Source organism: Crocodylus siamensis, chromosome 15 (genome assembly GCF_052110815.1).
Source record: "Crocodylus siamensis isolate JL-2025a chromosome 15, ASM5211081v1, whole genome shotgun sequence".
In the NCBI taxonomy this organism is placed as follows: domain Eukaryota; kingdom Metazoa; phylum Chordata; order Crocodylia; family Crocodylidae; genus Crocodylus; species Crocodylus siamensis.
The window spans coordinates 55,591,094-55,612,446 of NC_143409.1; the positions used below are offsets into that span (position 1 = coordinate 55,591,094).

The 21,353-nt window shown below is 51.2% G+C and overlaps 1 protein-coding gene across 2 annotated transcripts; it reads left to right on the forward strand.

Moving 5' to 3' along the window:
• Positions 1-4,636: 4,636 nt before the first annotated feature.
• On the forward strand, positions 4,637-13,499 carry LOC149853005 (zinc finger protein RFP-like). Of its 2 annotated transcripts, XM_090028652.1 has the most exons (8): positions 4,637-5,053; positions 5,131-5,226; positions 7,035-7,265; positions 8,151-8,173; positions 9,379-9,491; positions 10,510-10,530; positions 11,300-11,326; positions 12,878-13,499. In XM_090028652.1, exons 1-8 carry the CDS (start codon positions 4,637-4,639, stop codon positions 13,417-13,419), a joined length of 1,470 nt encoding a protein of 489 aa, XP_089884778.1. In that variant the 3' UTR covers positions 13,420-13,499. The 2 variants fall into 2 exon arrangements, with proteins under 2 accessions (XP_089884778.1, XP_089884779.1); XM_090028653.1 differs by lacking the exons at positions 10,510-10,530; positions 11,300-11,326.
• Positions 13,500-21,353: the final 7,854 nt, after the last annotated feature.

Sequence of the window (21,353 nt, forward strand, 5' to 3'; positions counted from 1 at the left end):
AACCCTGGGGTTGTCTTCGTTGGGCTCCAAAACCTCCCCTTTACCCCACCCTTACCATGCCTTTGGCCTGGGTTGATGCTGCTCCCCGCAGTTCTTCCCCACACTGCCCACCTTGCCAGGGCTGGGTCTTTTGGGCCGTGAACCTTAAGGAGGCTGTGACCACCAGGCTTCGAATAACTGCTCTCAAGCGATCTTTGCTCTATAGGTGGATGTCAAACACCTCCTGGGATCGTGTCTGTGCTGGAGTAGCTCTCTTCTTCCCATGTCACTGACCCCATTCTTGACTGCTACGACTTGCTGTTCCTCAGTAGGAGGGGTCAGTTGACGGGATACCTGGTGGCCCGGGATTCACCTGGCGGTCACTCACAGGGCTCCACCACCCCATACCCCGGCCTCATGCCACCTTCAGTGCATCACCTGTCCATTGGCCTTGTTCCCCACTGTGGGGTAATGCCTCCTGGCTAGCCTTTAAGTGCCCATGGCCCCTAGCCACTATGACCGCTGTAGGGGCCTTCCTAACTGCCCTCCTCGCCTTCACTCCTTCCTTCAGGGGGAAAACATATAAAAAAAAAAGGTAAATTTACAGAGGCTTCTCTTCGGCCTCAGTCCCCGGGGTACACGCCCCTTTCTCTCTACCCCTTTGTCTGGGGTGACTAAATAACCAAACCAACAAAATATAGAATGCCAGGTCAATCCCTACCTTCTTACTAGCCTACCCCGAACACTCCCTGGGGTTTCTTCTGGCCCACCCCAGACCAATCGCCTCCAGCACTCTTCTCTTCTGCCCATCACTCCATCTGGGACTGGTGATGATGCCCCTCCTGACTGCACCCCCTCAGGGCTCCCGGGGTTCTTCCCTCCCTGGCATGGCTTTCTCCATGCCCCATAATCCCAGCACCCCACCTGAGTTGCGTTGATCCTGGATGCCACTCCAGCCACTTCTTCGGGTATCGTGCCCGCAGCTCCCACGTTGTCCAGCTCGGGCTCCTGTCAGGATGTTGCCTCACACCGCCCGTGTCCCTGCCAGCTTTCTTGGCTCCGTGGGTCCCGTGGCGAAGGTTCCTCCCGGCATCGATGGCAGCTGCAGCTCCTCACTCATGCTGTCCAGCCCCTCCGTGACAGCGGCCACTGTTCTTATTTCTGCTGGTTGGCATCCGACACTGACATCATCAGCCAGCTGTAATTGAACAAAAAGGCAGCTAACGAGCTGTGCAGGTTCCTCCTTCTGCCCTGTGCACGTCCCGTCCTGACCTACTGGTGAGTGCCGAGCGTGATTTCGACTCTTGGAACAGAGGCCACCCCGGTTTTCTGGCTGGTTTCCCCCTCTTCAAGGAAAATAAACTTGCCCCTGCTGGGGTCATTCACAATTCAACAGAAAAATTCCAGCACCTGCTGGTGGAGCTCCCAATTCTGCCTTTCTCTCTCTTTCTCTCAGGGCTCCTTTCTCTCTCCCTCCTAGGGCAATGGTATTAGGACCTCCCCTGTGTCCCACCCCTACCAGTTCCACTGGCATCCCCACTCTGGAGCCTGAATGACCTGGGATCCTGTCATTTTGGTCCCTCTTGCCGGCGTCACTCTTCTCCTCTTTCTTAGGGCTCGTAGTTCCCCATGCTCTGCCCCTTTCAGAGCTGTCCAAGGATAACTGTGAACCTGAGGGACTGCCCTGCGTCCCAGTTCCAGGGCTCCTAGTCAGAGCCTTGCCGTTCCCCAGTGGTGTCCCACCTGATCGCTGCTTTCCAGCAGGGCTCCTTGGCTCTTGCCAAACCCTGAGCCTTCCTTCTGCTTTACCAGTCTCCTGGTGGCCAGCTGTCTCCTCCTCTGGGAAGCTGGGGCTAGAGCTGGAGCCTCCCAGCTCCCGAGCCTGCATCTCCTGGCTGGAACTCCATCTCTCTCTCCTCCGCTCCTCCCCAGCTGTTTCTCTGGCTGCCTTTTGAGCAGCCCGCACTGCTTGGAGGCCACATCCCCAGCTCTCCATGATACGCAGGCTCAGGCAGCTGTGAAACTGCTGAGGCTGTGTCTGTGTCAGTGTTTGTGCTCTGGTCTCCTCCTTGCTGCTGCCCATCTCAGCTCCTATGGTGAGTGCTGCGGTGCTTTGGTTAGGGGCCTGGACCGCACTTGGGGGGGGTCCTATCTCCCGTCTCACAACTATGAATAAAGAATGCAAGACCAGAGGAAATGGGGGGATGAATTAGATTTACCAATAATCTATCTATGGTTTCAATCAGCATATTCAGTAGACAAGTTATTGTGTGGTCCAGGGGACAAGTAAAACAAGTGGCTCATTTCAAGCAATTATTGTATTGCCATCCAGAACTGGGTCCTTCCAGGATGGAGATGGATTGCAAAGTTGTTGATGCAGTGAAGACAGTTCCAGGAGAATGGGAAGTGGACCCATGGGATCTGAATCAACAAATTCTTCACTTTCTTTGCTCTGGAAAGCCATCAACAGAAGAGGTAAGGAAGAGTCTTCACACAGGAACAAGTGCTGGGATCATAATACCCCAGCTAGATATGTATCCAACCTCCTTTTGAAGACCGTCAAGGGAGGGAAGAGCACCACCCTTGGGAACCCATTCCAGAGCCTGGAAACCCTAATGAAAGTAATGCCTCCTGATTTCATACCTGAATCTGCTGTCAATCAATTTGTGGCCATTATTCCTTGTTATTCAAGGTGGTGCCCGGGGGAACAGAGCTTCACTTATTTTCTGCTAGTCCACCCTGGTGAGTTTATAGATGGCCACCAGATCCCCTCTCGGCCTTCTCTTGTGGAGGTCGAATAGATTCAGACCCCTCAGCCTCTCCTTGTAGGGCCTGCCCTGCTTCCCCCTGACCATGTGAGTGGCCTTCCTCTGGATCCTCTCAAGGTTAGCCACATCCCTCTTGAAGTGTGGCACCCAGAACCGGACACAGCACTCCAGCTGTGGCTCGACCAGTACCACATAGAGGGGAAGGATCACCTCCCTGGACATGCCTGTGATGCACCTGTAGATACATGGCAAGGTGTGGTTAGCCTTACTGACTGCTTCCTCACATTGGCAGCTCATATCTACCCTGGAGTCAACAATGACTCTAAGATCCTTTTCAGCCACTGTGTTGTTGAGAAGGGTGTTCCCCAGCCTATAGGTATGCTGCAGGTTCCTTCTCCCTAGATGCAGCGTCTTGCACTTGTCTGTGTTGAATTCCATTCTATTCTCATTCACCCACCTCTGTGACCTGTCTAGATCTAGCTGGATTCTGTCCCTCTGCTCCAGTGTGACCACTTCTCCCCACATCTTTGAATTTGTCAGTGAATTTGGACAGTGTGCTTTCCATGCCCACCTCCAAGACACTGATAAAGATGTTGAACAGCACAGGCCTGAGGACCAAGCTCTGGGGAACTCTACTGCCAACATAACTGCGGGTCAAAAATGACCTGTCCACCACCACTCTCTGGGTGCAACCATCAAGTCAATTTGCCACCCATCTGACTATGTAGGCATTAATGCCACAGTCTCCTAGCATGATATAGCATCTACTGTTCTTGGGTTTTATGGATTCATTGGAGTAAACAAAGTGGAAGCTTTCTTTGGCTGTGACAGTGATGTCAATGAAGTAAATCTTAGAATCAAACGACTTGATCTACGTGGAGACTATGCAACAACTTGGAAAAAAAGAGGAGCTCACTGAAGATCTGTTTGATAAACTAGCAGACTATGATTATGAAAGACTTCTTCTGGACCATGATTACTTCAAACAGCACAGCCTTTGAGCATAGCTGCAAGTCTATGAATGGAGAAATTCACAATATGCACAAATTCTTGATCCAAGAAATTTTGGGTGGACATCAGTGTTGGATGTGTTGGAAACTTTGACACATACTAAAAGTGTAAAGCCAGGTGGAGTGAAATTGCCTCTAAACAATGAAAATGGACATGCAGATGAGCCAATGAAAATTACTATTCTAGAGTCTTGAAGAAAATATTGATACAGAAGAATACCCAGATTACAAATATCCAGTGTATGCCATGTCATAGACTAGACTTCAAATTTGAGTTGACACATTTTATTTTACTTAAATGTGTTCCATAATCATTTGTACCTTTGTTATTAATAGTAGTAAATGTGCTGTTGAAGAAATACATTGTAAAACTTTCCATTTCAAACAAGTACTCTTCTTCTGTTGCCAAAACAGTGGTAAATATTGATGATATTTCCATTTAAAGGCTTAGAACTGCCAAACAATAGGCAATTACTCATCAAAAGACAAAAAAGCTTTTAAGTTATTGCAGTATCTATTTAAAGTCATTTAGAAAATAAAAAATGAGTCTCATATAGGTACTGTGACAGTGACATTTATTCATCTCATTAGTCATAGCTGTAATTTTTAAAGGTGGCAGCCAAAGACTAAAATTTAAAAAGTGACCCCCCCCCCCCAGCTAAGTTTCTTTCTTGGTACCTCAATTAGGAATTTCAACAGTAAAGAAATGGCCCCTCCCAAAAAATGCACTGGCTTTATGTATATATGAGTGGACTATGCCCAGGCCCTGCTGAGAGCCTAGGAAGGTAAAGGCCCCACCCTGCCCCAGGCTGCACAGGCTGCTGCACTCAGGGAAGTCAAACCAATTTGTATCTGCTCTTCCCCAGGATCAGAGGAGCCATGGATGCAGGAGACCTGGCAGGGAGCTTTCAGGAGGAGGTGACTTGCTCCCTGTGTCTGGACTATTTTACAGATCCAGTGATAACTGACTGTGGGCACAACTTCTGCCGCCCCTGCATCAGCAAGTGCTGGGGGGAGTTGGAGCCAAGTGTCTGCTGCCCCCAGTGCAGGGAAACAGCCCCACAGAGAAACCTCCGGCCCAACAGGCAGCTGGGCAATATGGTTGAGTTGGTGAAGCAACTGAAGTTGCAGGCAGGGAGGGAGCCCAAGGGCCCGTATGTGTGTGAGAGGCACCAGGAGGCTCTGAAGCTCTTTTGTGAGGAGAATGAAGTCCCCATCTGCGTGATCTGCAAAGAGTCCCGGGAACACCAAGGTCACAAGGTGGTTCCCATTGAGGAGGCTGCCAAGGACTACAAGGTAGGGAGCAGTTGTCCTAGGGTTGGGAGTCACAGCTTCATTCTCTCTGCAGTCAGATAACCCCTGTGTGTTTGCAGGCACAAATCCGTAGCTGCCTGGAGCACCTGAGGGAGCAGAGAGAGGAACTGCAGGGCCTGAAATGTGCCTGGGAGCAGGAGAGTGCAAGACTTCTGGTAGGTGGCCAACACAGTGAGGGCAGTGGTGGCAGCGGGGTGGGGGTGTCTCTGTGCTGCTTAATGTCTGTGTAGTTTGGAGGGGAGCAAAGATTTTCAGGGCTATGGCAGTGAAAGGCTCAGTGTCAGATTTTAACCACTGGAGGGCCAACTCCATTCTCCTTTTCCTTGTGTAAATGAGGAGTGGGATCATGTGAGTTTACACTGGGATAAGGACAGTAGCGTCTGGCCCTGCCCCCAACTGATGGGCTGGGAAGGGAGGGCCAGTGTAACTGCTGTGCATCAACTCGTGCCAGTGACATTGCGGTGGGGCCAGGGGAGGTGGAGATTTCTGCTGGTGCTGGGGTAAGTCCTGGAAGAGGTCTCTGCACCTCTCTTGGGGGGTCAGGCATGGTCACTGGTGGAGGGGAGGTTCGCCTTTCATGGATGAGCTGGGGCAGCCCTGCTGTGTCATGGCCCTGCCCTGCAAACCCTTGGCTCACAGAAGCCCAGCTTCAGCCAGAAGGTTTGAGTGGCTGGGAGCTGGAAGAAGCTCCCTTTGCAGATGGGAAGGTGCACATCCCTTCAAAACACCCTAAACTGCACCCGGGGGGGGGGGGGGCTGGAATGAAGGACTCTGTGCAGCTCAGAAAACACTCAGTTCCATTTTCATCATTTTAGTTTCACAGTTTTTAGGGTCTGGAATGGTCCTTACAGATCATTGGGCCTAGCCCCATTGCAGTTGGGCAGGGAAGACTGGGCAGATCAAATGACTCAAGCAAGATGGGCGTTATGACGTTTTTTGAAGATGGCCAGGGTGGATTACTGTACCACCTCTGGGGGGAGCCTGTTCCAAACCCTCTGCACTCAGCTTGTAAAGAAGTTTTTCCTTATGTGTAGCTTGAAGTGGTCTTCATTAAGTTTGTGCCCATTATTTCTTGTCCTCCCCTGGGGAGCCTTGGTGAATAGATGCTCCCCCAAGTGCTGATGTACTCCCCTGATATACTTATAGGCTGCCACCAAGTCTCCCGAGTCTTTTCTTCTCCAGGCTGAACAATCCCAAGTCCCTCAGCCTCTCCTCATACATTTTGGTCTCCAGGACTCTAATCACGTTTGTGGCCCTTCTTTGGACTCTCTCAAGCTTCTCCACATCCTCCTTGAAGTTCTGTGCCCAGAACTGGATTCAGTACTCCAGTTACAGTGTCCCCAAGGCCGAGTAACATGGGCAACTGGTGCCTTGACTGCCTTGAGTCAGGGGGGGTACATGCCTCCTCCCGGGACCATTCATCAACTGGGGGGAGTGCCCCTGTAGCCAATAGTGCTCACTGGGGAGGGTCCTCCCACAGCCAATTGCACTGTCCAGGGTGGGGGTCCCCTAAAACTGATCACTCGCAAAAAAGTGGCCATGGCACTTAGGGGGGGGACCGCAGGACTTCCAGAAGTGGTCATGGCCACTTCTGGTGGCAGCCCCACTTCCCAGCCAGCGCTCGTGCACCACCTGGGAGTGAAACTGCTTCACCTGGAAGCCCTATTCCCCAGCTGGTGCTTGAAGGGGGGAACTGGTGCTACAAACTGCCCCCCGCCTGTCTCCTAAGCGGCAAGCGTGGCCATCAGGGGGTGCACCAGCACTCTCAGGGTGTACATGTGCACCCCTGTGCACCCCCTACGTGTCGCCACTGCTGAGAGGAGTGGGGGGATGACAGCCTTAGCCTTTCTTGAGATGCCTCAGTGGATGCATGCCAGTGTTTGATTAGCTTTGCCAGCCATGGCATCTTCCCTGACCCCACTGTCTGTGTTCCTGCCCTGTCCCTGTGTATGCTGGCACCCAGAGGCAGACAGAGCTGGAGAGGCAGCTGGTGGTGTCTGAGTGCGAGGGGCTGCGCCAGCTCCTGGTTGAACAGGAGCGCCTCCTGGTGGCCCGGCTGGGAGAGCTGGATGCAGAGATTATGAGGAAGAGGGAGGAAAATGCTGCTTACCTGTGCAAGGAGACTGCTCGCCTCAGCACCCTAATCATGGAGCTGGAGGGGAAGTGTCAGCAGCCAGTGCCTGAGCTCCTGCAGGTGAGACTGCATCAGATGTGCCCCAGTGCTCAGTGATGCAGAGGACAGCTTCCATGTTCCTTTGAAGTTTGGAGGTGACACAGGGAAGAGGGGACAACCTGTGTTTTCTGCAAGGCCCTGTGGCCAGTGTGCAGGGAGACAGGGGTGGGCAGGCAGGGAGGTGGGGGGCGGTGGGGAAGGTTGATTCTATCCCAGCACCAGTGTCCTGTGTGGAGGGACAGCCATTTTTACAAAGCAGAACACAAGGGGCTGGGCAGGGATAGAGCACAGTTAACCAACTTTAAACTGGGTTGAGTGAAATACTCCAATGGACCCTTGGGTCATTCTAACCAATCTGAGAGGTTTATGGATTGACTAATAAAGCCACATTGCCAGCAAAGCATAATCTTATGGGATGGGTCTTAACTGCTGTAAAGTAAAGCTGGCCGGGCTTGCAGTCTTCATCAGTAGGGGTCCTATAGCAGATATCACATAGCTGTCCAAGGTTCAAATGCAATCCTTTGATTTTTTTTTTTTTTTTAATTTTCTTTCTTGATCAAGAGCTTGATGCAGGCTTTGGCTAGGCCCAAACCAATCAAATACCAAATTGTTGTCTTAATCCTGTGGCCCATCTTATTAACTCTGGAGCTGCTGATTTGTTTGCCCAGCTTGTTATTGTCATGAAGTTCTGTCTACTGTTTTCTGGAGATGCTGATTCATGTTCGCTCGATTGACAAGTTTTAGTCAGGCCAGGTCAGCACAATTGAGGCAGCTTGATACATCACGAATACTGAAGGGTCCCAAGGTTTTGTGGCTGTGCCTCAACATGTGTGCTGGTGTCAACCAGATTTTGCTGGTTTACCCTTGTAGCACCGACACTCTCTTGTGTCTCTTTTTCCCCTCCAGGGTGTCCGAAGCGCAGTAAGCAGGCAAGTCTGGGCTCCACTTCATCGCTCCTGCCCCACTGGCTAATGTCATCTTGTGACCTACCTGGGAATTGGGATTGCCCTATAGCCATGGTCTGAATAAGCCCCTCCCCTGGGGCTGGGCTGGCCCTGGGCTTTTTAGCTATGGGCTCCAGCTTGTAGTGATGAAAAGTCTGTCCTGTCTGGCATGGCTTAGGAGTTTGTGGGGAGAGAGCCGAGTGTCTCAGCCCAGGCCCCATTTGGACAGTGTTCCTGGGCAGAAGTCCCACCCAGGAATCCCAGCAGGGACTAGGCACCATGGTGCCTGGGATTATAGCTGAGGAGCAGGTAGACCTCAGGAATAGGCCCCTTCCTGTCCCAGGAGCCTCCCTTCCCTGTTCTATTGGGGTCCCATGGACCAGGCTACGTATGAGGGGAACTTATCCTGCCACTGCCAGGGCTGTTTTTCCTGATGATAGGCTGAGGCAGGGGCCTGTTAGGAATATGAACATCTCCAATCACTGTGCAGTGCAGCTCTCTGGACAAAAGCCCTGGGACAGACACAGGTTTGGGTTTTTAATTTTGTTTTGTTTTTTTAAGTTTCCATATTCCTAAACAAATTGGTCAAATCAACTCCAAATCCATGAGTCAGTCCAGAACCATAAATGGCCCTACTACCAGCAAACATCCTCCACCCCCACCTCAGGCTTCAGATGCTCCTAAATCCTTTGGTGGGCATCCTACTTGCGGGCCCAAGCCTGAAGGCTTGGGGTTTGGATGCTCCCGAGTTTCACTTGCCCGTAGCCATAAGGCCCCAGGAGCAAGCTATGGAGGAGTATCCCATTTCCATAAAGTGGGCATGAAGCCAATGTTAACTATGCATTACCTACATGGGTACTATCCCATGCCAGTAGAGCAGTCTTCCTCGGGTGTGACTAGGAAGCCACTGTGGTGATCATGGTATTTCCCCATGTTCTTTCCCAGTTGCATAAACAATGTTTGTGGGTTGTGCCCTACTTAAATAGCTGTAGTGGAAAGGCTTCCCAGTCTGAACATTGCCCACCTATCTCCAGGGCTGGGAACCAACAGACTGCACAGGCACCACTGACCTGTCAAACAGAGCATCTACCCTGTGGCCCCTGCTCCCACTCATGTCCCTTTGTGGCTTTGAGGATGTGGCAACTTCTGGCTGAGGAATGAGAGGAATATTTTCTTGTGTGTCTTTGCAGGGGTGAGGAGGTGATGCCTCTGCATCCAGGCCCTAAGTTCCCTGAGCTGCAGAAGAGAATCCAGGATTTCTCTAGGGAGAAAAAGCTTCAGGAAGCTGTGATGGGATTCCTGAGTAAGGGCCACTTCCAGGTTCCTTGTCTCATTATCGTGGGGTAGAAGTAGAAGAAGGGGGAGAGGGTTGTCAGAGCCCTTGTGTTCAGGTTCTCAGGGGGCCAGAGCTGGGTTCAGAGCCCTGTGCCCAAGGCCAGAGTAGCCCAAATCCTGGACAAGCCTTTGGCACCCCAGCTCTCCAGGGTTGCACAGGGTGGACTCCATGGGGATGAGTAAAGCAGAGCACACCATTGGTCATTTAAAATCTATGTGGTTCTGCCTCCCACTCAGGCCCTGGTCACGTTAGTACAGGCCTTGTACTCTTGTCAGGTCTTAGCTGTACAGAAGTGTCCTCTGTTTGACTCCCTGTGGGATCTGCTGCTCAGTGCTCAGGTCCTGATGCTTAGAGCTGGGACTTTGGAGCCATAAGCCCCAGTCTGAATGGATGAGGATAAGGATGGAGCTGGGAGTTTACATCTGAAAGCTGTTTGTGATGGTGCATGAATCCCAGACCTGGAGCTGCCAGCAGGTACCTGGGGAGAGCTGAGGTGAATTCCCTAAGGAAGTATAGTGAGTCCTCACAGGGAGGTTTTAGCTGGATTTTGGAGATCCAAGAAAGCTGTTATAAATTTTTCTGTCTGCATGCATGGGCTGAGAGTGAGAGTGCTCTCCCCCCCACCTGCACCTGACCTGTGACAACACCCAGCTGTGTTGGAGGAGAGGCCCCCTAAAGGCATCTCCTGTGGGGCAGAGAGGTGGGTGGGGGATTCCTTGGGGTGGGTCATGGTTGGTTGGATGTGATACATTACCACAGAGAGATTTGGGGTTGGATCCTCAGTGCCCTGGGCCTGTAGGAAGGATGTCTGATTGATCCCCACTGAGCCCCTGGGATTCTGGCACCTTGTATATTAGGCCCCATCCTTATTAGCTCTCTAGGGGAATAGCAGCACCTGGGAAAGCCCTGGGACTCCTTACCAGCGCCAGTGTTAAATCAAGACCCGGATGGGGACTAATATTTGGCTTGATCTCTTTCCTTGCAGAGGGGCTGGCTGCAGAGAGAGGTGAGTCCTGAGGACACACTGCAGGGGAGTGAGCAGTGGGCACCTGATCCTAGGTGTGGGGCAGCTCTGGGATGAGAAATGTGACGTGATCTGCAGAGGACAGAAGCCAGCAGGATACATGTCCCAGTGACCTGGGTCAGAACAGCCCAGGGGCAGTCAAACTCAAGGGGCAGTCAGAGCGTTGCACATCCTTGTCAGCAGTGAGACAGTGCAGAGCTGGGCCCTGTGGGCAGAAGTCCTGGGGTGGGGGTGGAGAGATGCATTGTTAAATAATAAGGACTCTGTGTGTCATTTCAAGATTACACCTGCTGGAGACACAATCTCGCTGACATATGGAGTGGGCAAGGAGGGGCCGCCGGGAAGGGAGGGCTGAGAACTGAGACCCTGAATGTCAGGGCACAGAGAAGTGATGGCTCCACAGTGACACCGGCCCCCCGCTGTTGCTGGATGGGACACTGAGATATTCCCACCTGGACAAAACCATGGCTCCTCCTCTGGTCCAGGCTGCTGGGGCAAGATTCAGCTGGTGGGAGGACCCTCCCTCCAGGCTCCCTACGTTGTGAATGTTTCAGTTCTCCATTGGCTGCTGCAGGGATCTGGGGCCAAATGCTGAAGCCCTCCTGCCTCTTCTCTTGCCCCGGCTCCCAGGCAGCTTCAGGGGTTTGGGCAGCAGCACAGTCTGTCCAGTGTCCAGTGTCTGTGCATTGGATCCTGCTGTGGTAACTCTTCTGTGTGAATGCTCACCTCTCTCTCTGCTGGTTGATTCCAGGATTCAGAAGAGCCCGAGTACATGCAGGTGAGTGACCCTGACCCCATATCAGTGACCCCAGATCCTTCCTTTCTGAGAGGTTTGCTCCCTGCAGCCACTTCTGGCACTATTGTGATGCCCCAAGTATAGGCTGTATCCCTGTGACCAGCACGAATCACTGCATCCCTGCTGCCTTCTGTGTGCCCTGTGCGAGTCTGGTTTCTGGGCCATGTTGGCTCCAGGCCCAGGGGTGTTTGGGGATCCTCAGTCCATCTCCTTGGCATTACCTGAGCTGCATGCACCAGCCATTTTTTACTACTCTTGGTTTATTCTGCCCATGCAGAGCCCACACACTGACCAGAGCCCAACAGTATCTGTCTTGGTAGACCTGTGCATGGCTTTGGGAAGATTGATAGGTCATTCCTGAAGAGGTTTTGATGTTCCAGGTCATTTCTGTGTTGCATTCTCACAAATGGGGTGGGGCCTGCAGGGAAACCTGATTTTTCCCACTCCTCACATCCATGCATACACTGTGCTGTGCAGAGCTGTCACTATCTTTTCTCATGGGTCAAATGATCCTGGAGCCATGCTGACTGCCAGAAGGGTCTGCCCTGGGCCAATTTGCACCCAGATCAGAGTGTGAGAGCTGGAGCCCTGTGGGCATCCCCAGCTCTCCTGGTATGTGCCACCAGGCAGTGGAGGGTGCAGATATTCCCTGGGGATCAGAGCTGAGCTCTTCTGGTATTTTTTAGTGGTTAGCACTTCAGTAGTCTCAGCATGGTTGAGGAGCCCATCTCCCACTAGAAGCCAATGAGATTTCTACTTCTAAATTGCTCGTATGGGTTTAAAGATCCCCACAAAGAGAAGGGACTGTCAATACTTGGAGGGCACGAGACTCCCATTCCAGCAGTGTCCCAATCCCAGGATGTCCCTGGCCCACTGTATCCATCCTAGTGCAGACCCCTAGGGCACATATATGTTATGGGATTGAACTGGGACAGGTCCCTGGTGTATCTGAGCCAAGAGGAAGGGGGCAGTCAGTGGATAAATGCCTCCTCCTCCCTTGGCCCCAAACTCATTAGCAATGGGCACTTGTGCTCAGTTGCATTTGTCTGTGCTCCCCTGAAACAAGTGAGGGCAGCTCAGATGTATGGCCTTGCCCTGGGCTTGGCTGTGTTAGGGAACGATCTGGCTGTGGGCTTGCAGTTCTATGCCCATAGGCTTCGGGTATGGAGGGTCCCAGGTGGGGCAGAGCAGCCCAGCCTGGGGTGGGGAGGGGCAAGGCACCAACCTGCTGTTATGACATTATCTCATGTCCCTCCCCATTCCCAGGTCTTGGTCAGCCCCCACCCAGTGGCACCTTTCCCTCTTTTCACTCCTCATGGGTCCAGCACCAGCCCCTCTTGCCTCCAGGAATGAACAAACCAGTGGCAACATCCCACTTTGCCCCTGGAGCCATTTCCTGTTCTCCCCATTTTCTCTCTGGGTGACAGTGATTTCCCAGGCAGGGACTGAACTATGGCTCCTGGGGATGTAGATAATTTCCTGTGATCTCATGGACCTGCCTGCCCTGCCCCTAACCTGTGACTCTCTCCACAGTGGATGTGACTCTGGACCCAGGCACAGCTTATCCTGAACTCATACTGTCTGAGGATCAGAAATGTGTGAGACATGGAGACACACAACAGGATTTACCCAACAGCCCTGAAAGATTTGATACTTGCCCAGAAGTTTTGGGCTCTGAGAGGTTCACAAGCGGGAGGCACTACTGGGAGGTGGAGGTGGGAGACAAGACATGCTGGGCTCTGGGTGTGTGCAGGGAGTCCGTGCGCAGGAAAGGGCTGGTCACACTGTCACCTGAGGATGGGTACTGGGTCATGTGGCTGCGAGATCAGAAATTCAAAGCCCTCACCACCACCCCGACTCGCCTCCCCATACGCCTGCGGCCCAGAAAGGTGGGGGTTTTCCTGGACTATGAGGTGGGTGAAGTCTCATTTTACAATGTGACTGATGGGTCCCACCTCTTCACTTTCACTGACACCTTCTCTGGGACCCTGCGCCCATATTTTTATACTGGTCACAGTGCTGGGGGCACCAATACAACTCCCCTGATCCTGTGCCCAGTCCCAACCAAGCCGTGAGTTAGGGAATCCCTGTCATTGCCATGACACACATGGCACAGACTGTCCCATCCCAGCCTTGCCTAACTGCCAGCCCCTGGGTGCTCCCAAGGTGGGGGTGGGTGAAGCAGGGCAGGACTGGCTTTGGGTCTCCCAGTCACAGGAACTCCTTCAACTTGTGCCCTGCTGCTGCCCTGTGCCCCAAGGGCTCATTTCTCAATCCTCACACCCACAGCACCACTAACTGGGAGGGACCATCTCCAGATTGCCATCCTTCACTTGTATTTCCCTGCAGTCCCTCTGGGTTTATTACTGTATTACTCTGTTCACCTCTTTCAGCATTGTCCTCCATCTTCTGTTCTTCCTCTCTTCCCCATCTTGTATTAAAAAAAAATGTTGGGCAGCTTTCTCTCTGCATGTCTTCACAGCATCTGATGAAGTGAGTGCTCGCTTATGAAAGCTGATGCATGTCAGATTCAGTATGTCCAGTGGTGCTCAAATTTTCTGGTATGCTGGTCTGAGTCTAGGGCCACGCATAGGGTCTAGGGCCATGTGTGAGATTCGACTGGGCAAGTGGCTCTGTATCCAACATGTGTAACATGGTGCCTGAGCACCCTGGGTATAGTGGTGCCTGGGGGCAGCATCACTTGCTGTGCTTTTTCTTCCCCCCAGACCTTGCTGAGCTTCATGCCTACAGCACGTGTCCCAGTCATTCCAATTCCTCATACTACTGCATGGGACTCCACTCGGGTCCAAAAACAGTTTTGAGGGAGCTGTCAGTGAAGCAGTTGCCACCACTCACCCACTGTCAGGTTTATGGGAACTGTGGGCATCCCCGTGAGATGGATGATGTGGCTTTGCAGGCCAGATCTAGCCCATGGGCCAAGGCTGAAACACCCTGAGAGTATAAGGTGCATCTCTACCCCATCTTCTGCCTCACTTGAGATGAACATAGCTAGCTATGTCTCTCAGTCTAAATCAGTGGTTCTTGTTGGAAACCTATACACTTGCCCAATGCTTGCTTCAACCATTTATTAGCACACACTGGAACAGACTCAAGTAATTGAGTCTGCAAGACAGTGCTAACTAGCATGCTTTAGCAGCCTCCACATCATGTGGATTGAGTGGCCCCGTGCTTCAAAATGGTGGTGGGCACTTTAAACCTTCTCAAATAAGTTTTATTTAAAGTGCTCCTGCTGACATTTTGAAATGTGGGGGCACTAAATACATGTGACACTGGGGACGCTTTAATTAGTGTAGCTCTCGGGAGGTGGAAGCACGTGGGTGGGCGGGTACAGAGTGCCACCACCTCACAGGAGTAGGGCTGGGGAGGGTGGGGGCAGGAGTTGTCAATGCCCTGGGGGTACTTGGACGTGTCCTAGGGGGTATGCACGAGTAGATGGGGATGGACGGAGCAGGGGTGCTGTCAGTTGGCAGCCTGGCACAGTGAAAGGGTGCTTTGGGCTAGGCAAGTCTCTGGTCAGAGATGTGCAGGAGAGTCCCCCAGTGGTACAGAGATATGGTCTGGGGTGGCCCAAGAAGGATTTGTAGCTATAATCCAAGCTCAGAATCCAGTTCCTTATTCAGGTCCATGTACTTACCACAGTGGCTGGGGTGCTGTCAGTTCACAGCCTGGCACGGCCAAACCACGCGTTGGGCCAGGCAAGTCTCTGGTCATATGCATTGGGTAGAGTCCCCCGGTCAAGCAAAGGTATTCTGATGGGTGTCCCAAACAGATTTTTTAGCCAATATAATCCTATCCCAAAAGCTAGTTCCTTATTCAAGCCATTATACTTAGTATAGTGGGCATGGGGGCTATCAGGTGGCAGCCTGGCACAGCCAAACTGTGCTTTGGGCTGGGCGGGACTGTGGTCAGGGTTCTTTGGGACACTCCCCCAGTGGCATTGACAGGAAGTCTGGGGTAGTCCAAGAAGTATTTTTCCCCATAATCCCATCCTAATCTAACCTTCATTTAGGTCTCTATACTTGATGTGGGATATTATTTTACATATGAATTAGTACATATGCATAGCTAATGAAATTATCTCTATTTAGGATGTGTAATTCATTATTGGGTCTAGATTAGCTTTGAAAAAGGAACTGGGAATAAGGATCTGAGAATAAGCAATCAACTTCAGCCTCATGGCAGCCTCTGGGGTGTTTTTGCACAAAAACGCTTGGGGGTAGCCCAAAGGGTACCCTGCGCCCAGTTCCCTGCGGAAACAGTGTGCTGCCTGAAGGGTTCCCCCCACCCTTTACCTAGCCTTGGGAGATGCTTGTGTACACTGGGGGAGCCCTGTGGGGCTTTGCATGGAAAGGTTTGGCACCAAAAAAAAAGCACCCAAGACCCAAGATGTGCTAGGGGGTTAGCTTTGCACGGAAAGATTTCACACCTCAGCCCCCAAGTGTCACGGGCAACTTGAACCCAGGAAAAAAGTGGCAGAAGTGCAGCAGCTGGGTGTTTCTTGTCCTAAGCACCGTCTGGCAGCCAAGTCAGACTGAAAGGGCACGAGAGTAAAAATAAAATAAACAAGATGGCTGTTACTAGTAATCTAGGGAAGTTCAAGGCCCCCACCCCCCACTGTTGTGACAAAGCATCGACAATGCCTTTTGTGTTACACTTAATAGGAATGTCTTCCATATCATAATCCTGAAAAGATCCGCTTCAGCTGTGTGGCATTGATATTTTTTTGTTGCTGTATGCAGGCCAGTGATGAGTGATCAGTGTATGCAGTGAAATGTCTCCTGAATGCCTATTTTTTTTCAACTTCTTAAAAAACCACACAATGACTAAATATCCCTTTTCAACTGCTGCACAGTATTTCTCCCGGAGGAACAGTTTTTGGCAGTTTCAGGTGCATAAGGGGTTGTGCCTCCCCTCCCTAGCATCTGCCTACGTGGACACTTTTCCCAGCCTAGTGGCTGAGTGTGTTGTAACACCTTACAATTAGTCCACAAGAAAGGCACTTATAATGTGAGTATTCATGCATAAAAATGTGAAAATTCCTGCTAAATACCCTTTGAATGTCTCAAAGTTAAGTCATTTTGGGTGAGGATTACCTCTGATTCTTGTTACCCATCCTGTAGATCACCAGTCTGCTCCATGGAGATAAAACAAACCCTTTGCAATCCTCCAGCATCTCAGTATGCACTGTTCCCACCCAGCCACACACACACAGCAGGGGTAAAGCCCAGGCATCCTGGCTTCTAGCCTTGCCCCTGGTTGCAAGTTAGAGTTGTAGAAATCAGAAATGGTATTAAGCCTTAATGTGCAGCTGCTCAGAGCACTTTCTAATGCTAACATCACATGGCATTCCACATGCATATGCACATGCATGTGGGTAATGTGTAACAGCATCCTGAGCGTTACCAAAAGGAGAGCTGCTGTTTGGAAGCATGCAGCAACTGTTACGTGTGGGACTTCTAGTTATGCTCAGCTCTGGTTAAGATGAGAGACAGCTTGGGAGGAAAAGCCCCAGTAACTGCTAAAGGACCAAATGAGCAGAGAACAAGCATCACTGACAACTGAATGACCTAATAAGAAATGTGAAAAAACAAAAACAAAAGACAAAGAACCGCCCCCCCCCCAAACACACACTAATAAGCAGAGAGGTTAAGCCAAAAAAGCTGTGTAAAGAATAAAGGAAAAATTACTGAAGATAGGTGCTAAGAGAACAGAAGAACCTAAAATACCAATGTGCAAGCCTGGCCAAAAAAAAAAGGAAAAATGAATTTCTCAGGAAAAGGTCAGATAAACATTGTAATGAAAGCTGGGTATTTCAGAGATTAACAGGTCCTGCAAGCCTTGTTTCTTTGAAGTGACACCAGGGAACATAACTAATGCACAGCATTGCTACCACTGTCCTGGGAAATTTTGCTGAGTTGGGCTAATTTTTAAACAGACCAGCTAGTGTAGTATCCAAGTGACTGTAAACCTCTCCAAGGTTTATCCATCCAACAAAAAATTGAGTAATTCTTTCTGTGTCACACATGGGATCCAGAACACTGCTTGTGGCCAGCAGCCTCTTGCAGGACACAGTTCCCAGCAGCCTGAACGTTGAGGATGATGATCAAAACACTACCCAAAACATATCAGAAGAACCATAGGTTATAAGTTACATGTGGACAAGCCAATAATGATACAAATGTAGCAAAGCTAGTCCAACTTTAACTCTGGATGAAACAGTATTAAAGTTTTAACATGGCTTTCAAAATGGCTCCATATGTTTTGCGTGTGTATGTATTTTGTTCATTATCACTCCATTACAGTTCATCTACATTAACTTTCCATACAGTGGTCTACCCACAGGTATACTGGGCACATCTATATGAAACCCATACTGTGCATTAGCTTAATAATACTGGGCAGTATTGTAGCAGTTATTAACCATGCTAATAGCCTACTGTACAGTGTTAATATGTGATTTTCTATGAATTACTGTTAATATGCAGTAAGCATCACAAAATAACCACGTGCTGGTGCTACTGTGCAGCAACTCTATTTACTGTGCATTCAGCTAAAACCTCTTATTAGAGGCAGTCATGGCTGGTGAACTCAGACTGGTAAGGGGGCTGAAGCATCACATGGGGAGGGGCTGCATCTGGCTGGGAGCATGAGGATGGGGGAGGTTTGCAGCTGGCCTGGCACTCCAGCCGGGAGTGGGGAAGCTGCAACCCCCATGCTCCTGGCTGGCTGCAACTCCCCCCAGCCCTGCTTCCATGGGATGCTCCACTTGCCCCAGGAGTCTCAGTTCACCAGCCACACCTTATAAGAGGTACTAAACTAAATGCACAGTAACTAAGGCACATTAATCAATGTGTACACACACCCATCAACAGGTAGAGAGGAGGCTGTTAGGCCTGTGCGAGTCGGCAGCGATCCATAGTTTCATAGTTTCATAGTTGGTAGGGACAGAAGGGACCTGAGCAGATCATCAAGTTCGACCCCCTGCCATGGCAGGAAAAAGTACTGGGGTCAAACGAGCCCAGCAAGGTGTTCGTCTAGCCTCCTCTTAAAGCCCCCCAGGCTAGGAGCCAGCACTACTGCTCTTGGAAGTTGGTTCCAGATCCTAGCCGCCCTGACAGTGAAGTCGCACCTCCTGATGTCTAGTCTGAATCTACCCTCTGCCAGCTTGTGACCGTTATTTCTAGTCACTCCTGGCAGTGCTCGGGGGAACAGGGACTCCCCCAGTGCCTGCTGGTTCCCTCTGACTAGTTTGTAACAGGCCACTAGATCCTCCTCAGCTTTCACCTGTGGAGGCTGAACAGGTTCAGGTCCCGTAGCCTTTCCACTTAGGGCCTGCCCTGCTGCCCCCTGATCATGTGAGTGGCCTCCTCTGGACCCTCTCCATGTTGCCCACATCCCTCCTGAAGTGCAGCGCCCAGAACTGGACGCAGTACTCCCGCTGCGGCCTGACCAGTGCCGCACAGAGGGGGAGGATCACCTCCCTGGCCCTGCTCGAGATGCATCTGTGGATGAATGACAAGGAGCTGTTGGCCTTCCTGACTGCGTCCCTGCACTGCCAGCCCATGTTCATCTTGATGTCAATAATGTCTCCAAGATCCTTTTCTGCCTCTGCACGGACGAGAAGGGAGTTCCCCAGCCTGTAGGTATGCTGCTGATTCTTCCTCCCCAGGTGCAGCACCTTGCACTTGTCAGTGTTGAAACCCATCCTACTCTCATCTGCCCACCCCTGTAACCTGTCTAGGTCTGATTGCAGCCTATTCCTCCCTTCTAGTGTGCCCACATCCCCCCACATCTTAGTGTCACCAGCAAATGTGAACAGGGTGCTATTTATCCCCTCGTCCAAGTCACTGATGAAGATGTTGAACAGTGCGGGCCCGAGGACCAAGCCCTGGGGGACCCCACTGCCCACATCTCTCCATGTCGAAAATAAACCATCCACCACCACTCTCTGGGTGCGGCCCTCCAGCCAGTTAGCAACACATTCGACTGTGCAGGTGTTGACACGACAGCCCCCCAAGTTTCTTAATGAGAACGGGGTGAGAGACAGTGTCGAAGGCCTTCCTAAAGTTCAGAAAGACGATGTCCACTGCTACCGCTGCATCTAAGGATTTGGTGACCTGGTCATAGAAGGCCACCGGGTTGGTCTGACAGGATCTGCTTCTAATGAATCCGTGTTGGTTGCCCCTAAACATAATCTCCCCCGCTGGCCCCTCATGGACATGTGCCAGAATAATTCTCTCAAAAAGCTTACCCAGAATCGAGGTAAGACTAACTGGCCTATAATTTCCTGGGTCCTCCTTCCTCCCTTTTTTGAAAATGGGAACCACGCTGGCCCTTTTCCAGTCCTCTGGCACCACGCTAGAGTACCACAAGTGCTCATAAAGCCATGCCAGGGGTCCCGCAATGACCTCTGCTAGTTCCCTCAGCACTCTGGGGTGGACATCATCCAGACCAGCTGATTTAAATACATCCAGTCCCTCCAGAGGTTCTCTGACTCGATCCTCACTGACCCTTGGCCAGGATATGCCTCCTCTGGAGCCTGAGGGGGTCCCAGTGTGGGGGCTGATTTGGTCTCTGCAAGTCCAATCTGGCTTTGGATCCAACCGCTTTGGATGGCTGAGATCTGATCCAGAGTTCTGGACCAGGTTTCCACCTTGATCCGGCCAAAGCATATCCAAAGCTTTGGAGCCACCTCAGAGATCCGGCCATAGGGGATAATGGGGAATCAATGAAATATCTATAACTTTGTTGTTTCTTGTCTGATTTGGATGAAACTTGCCGGGATGGTAGCCACTGATGAGAGCATGAAGTCTGCCAAGTTTCAAGAATATCAGTTCATCTGTTTGGGGGGAACTGTACCCCAAATTGTTGAAAGCCAAACTCATGTCACAGCTGTGTCACATGATAGAGGGGTCAAAACTGCAGGGCTGGTAGGTCTTGCTGAGGACACAAAGCCTACCAGATTTCAAGGAGATTGGTGCAGGAGTTTTGGGGGGAACTGCACCTCAAGCTGCGGACAAGCAAAACTCATGACATGGGTGACACCATGTGTTAAGGTGCAGCACGGTGACAGCTGCAGGGACGATGGCCCCTGCTGTGATGCCTGCCAGCTGTCGAGGAGATTGGTGCAGGGGGGTTCTGGGGCCCTGCACCCCTAGCTGCTGACAGGCAAACCTCATGCCAAGACTGTCTGTTCTGGGGCAGTTGATTGTCTGTATTGATGCTTTCCTCTCCTTAGCCTGGTTTTGTAGGTGCTAATTGCTGCTCGTTAAGTCGTTATATAGTAGCTAGGTCCTGTGTATTGAGCTGGTCCCTGAGTGCCTGGTCCCTGAGTGAATCATGACTGGTAACTGGGAACACAGCAGCTTTGCAGCCAGGCCTGCAGCCCTGTCTCCCCTCCCGCTCCCAGACAGACACAATCAGCCCCACAGCACCCATGGAACAAGTTTTTCTTGTCCGCCGCTTCAGGGGTAGTTCTCCCCAAACCTCTGCACTGATTTTCTTGAAACTTGGCAGGCTTTGTGGCCTCAGTAAGAGCTACCAGCCCTGCAGTTTTCACCCCACTATATTGTAACACCTAGACATGACATGAGTTTTGCTTTCAAGAATTTGAGGTGCTGTTACCCCCAAAACTACTGCATCAATCCTCTTGAACCTTGGCAGGCTTCATCCTCTCTGTAGAATCTACCATCCCTGAAAATTTAGTCTAAATCAGAGAGAAAACAACAAAGTTATAGATGTTTTATTGTTTTCCCATTATACTCTATGGCTGGATCTCTGCAGCGGCTCTGAACCACTTCGGGAAGCCAAACAATGCCAGCGCTTCGACCCCGATGTGCTGCTTCAGACCCCAAAGTGTCCGAAGCTTCTCTGGATCCGAAGCTCTGTCCGAACGAAGCCTCGCACAACCCTAGAGGCTGTCCTACTCCCACTCTAAACCAGATACTACTTGATCAAAGGATCAGGCCCTTTTAGACCACAACAGCAA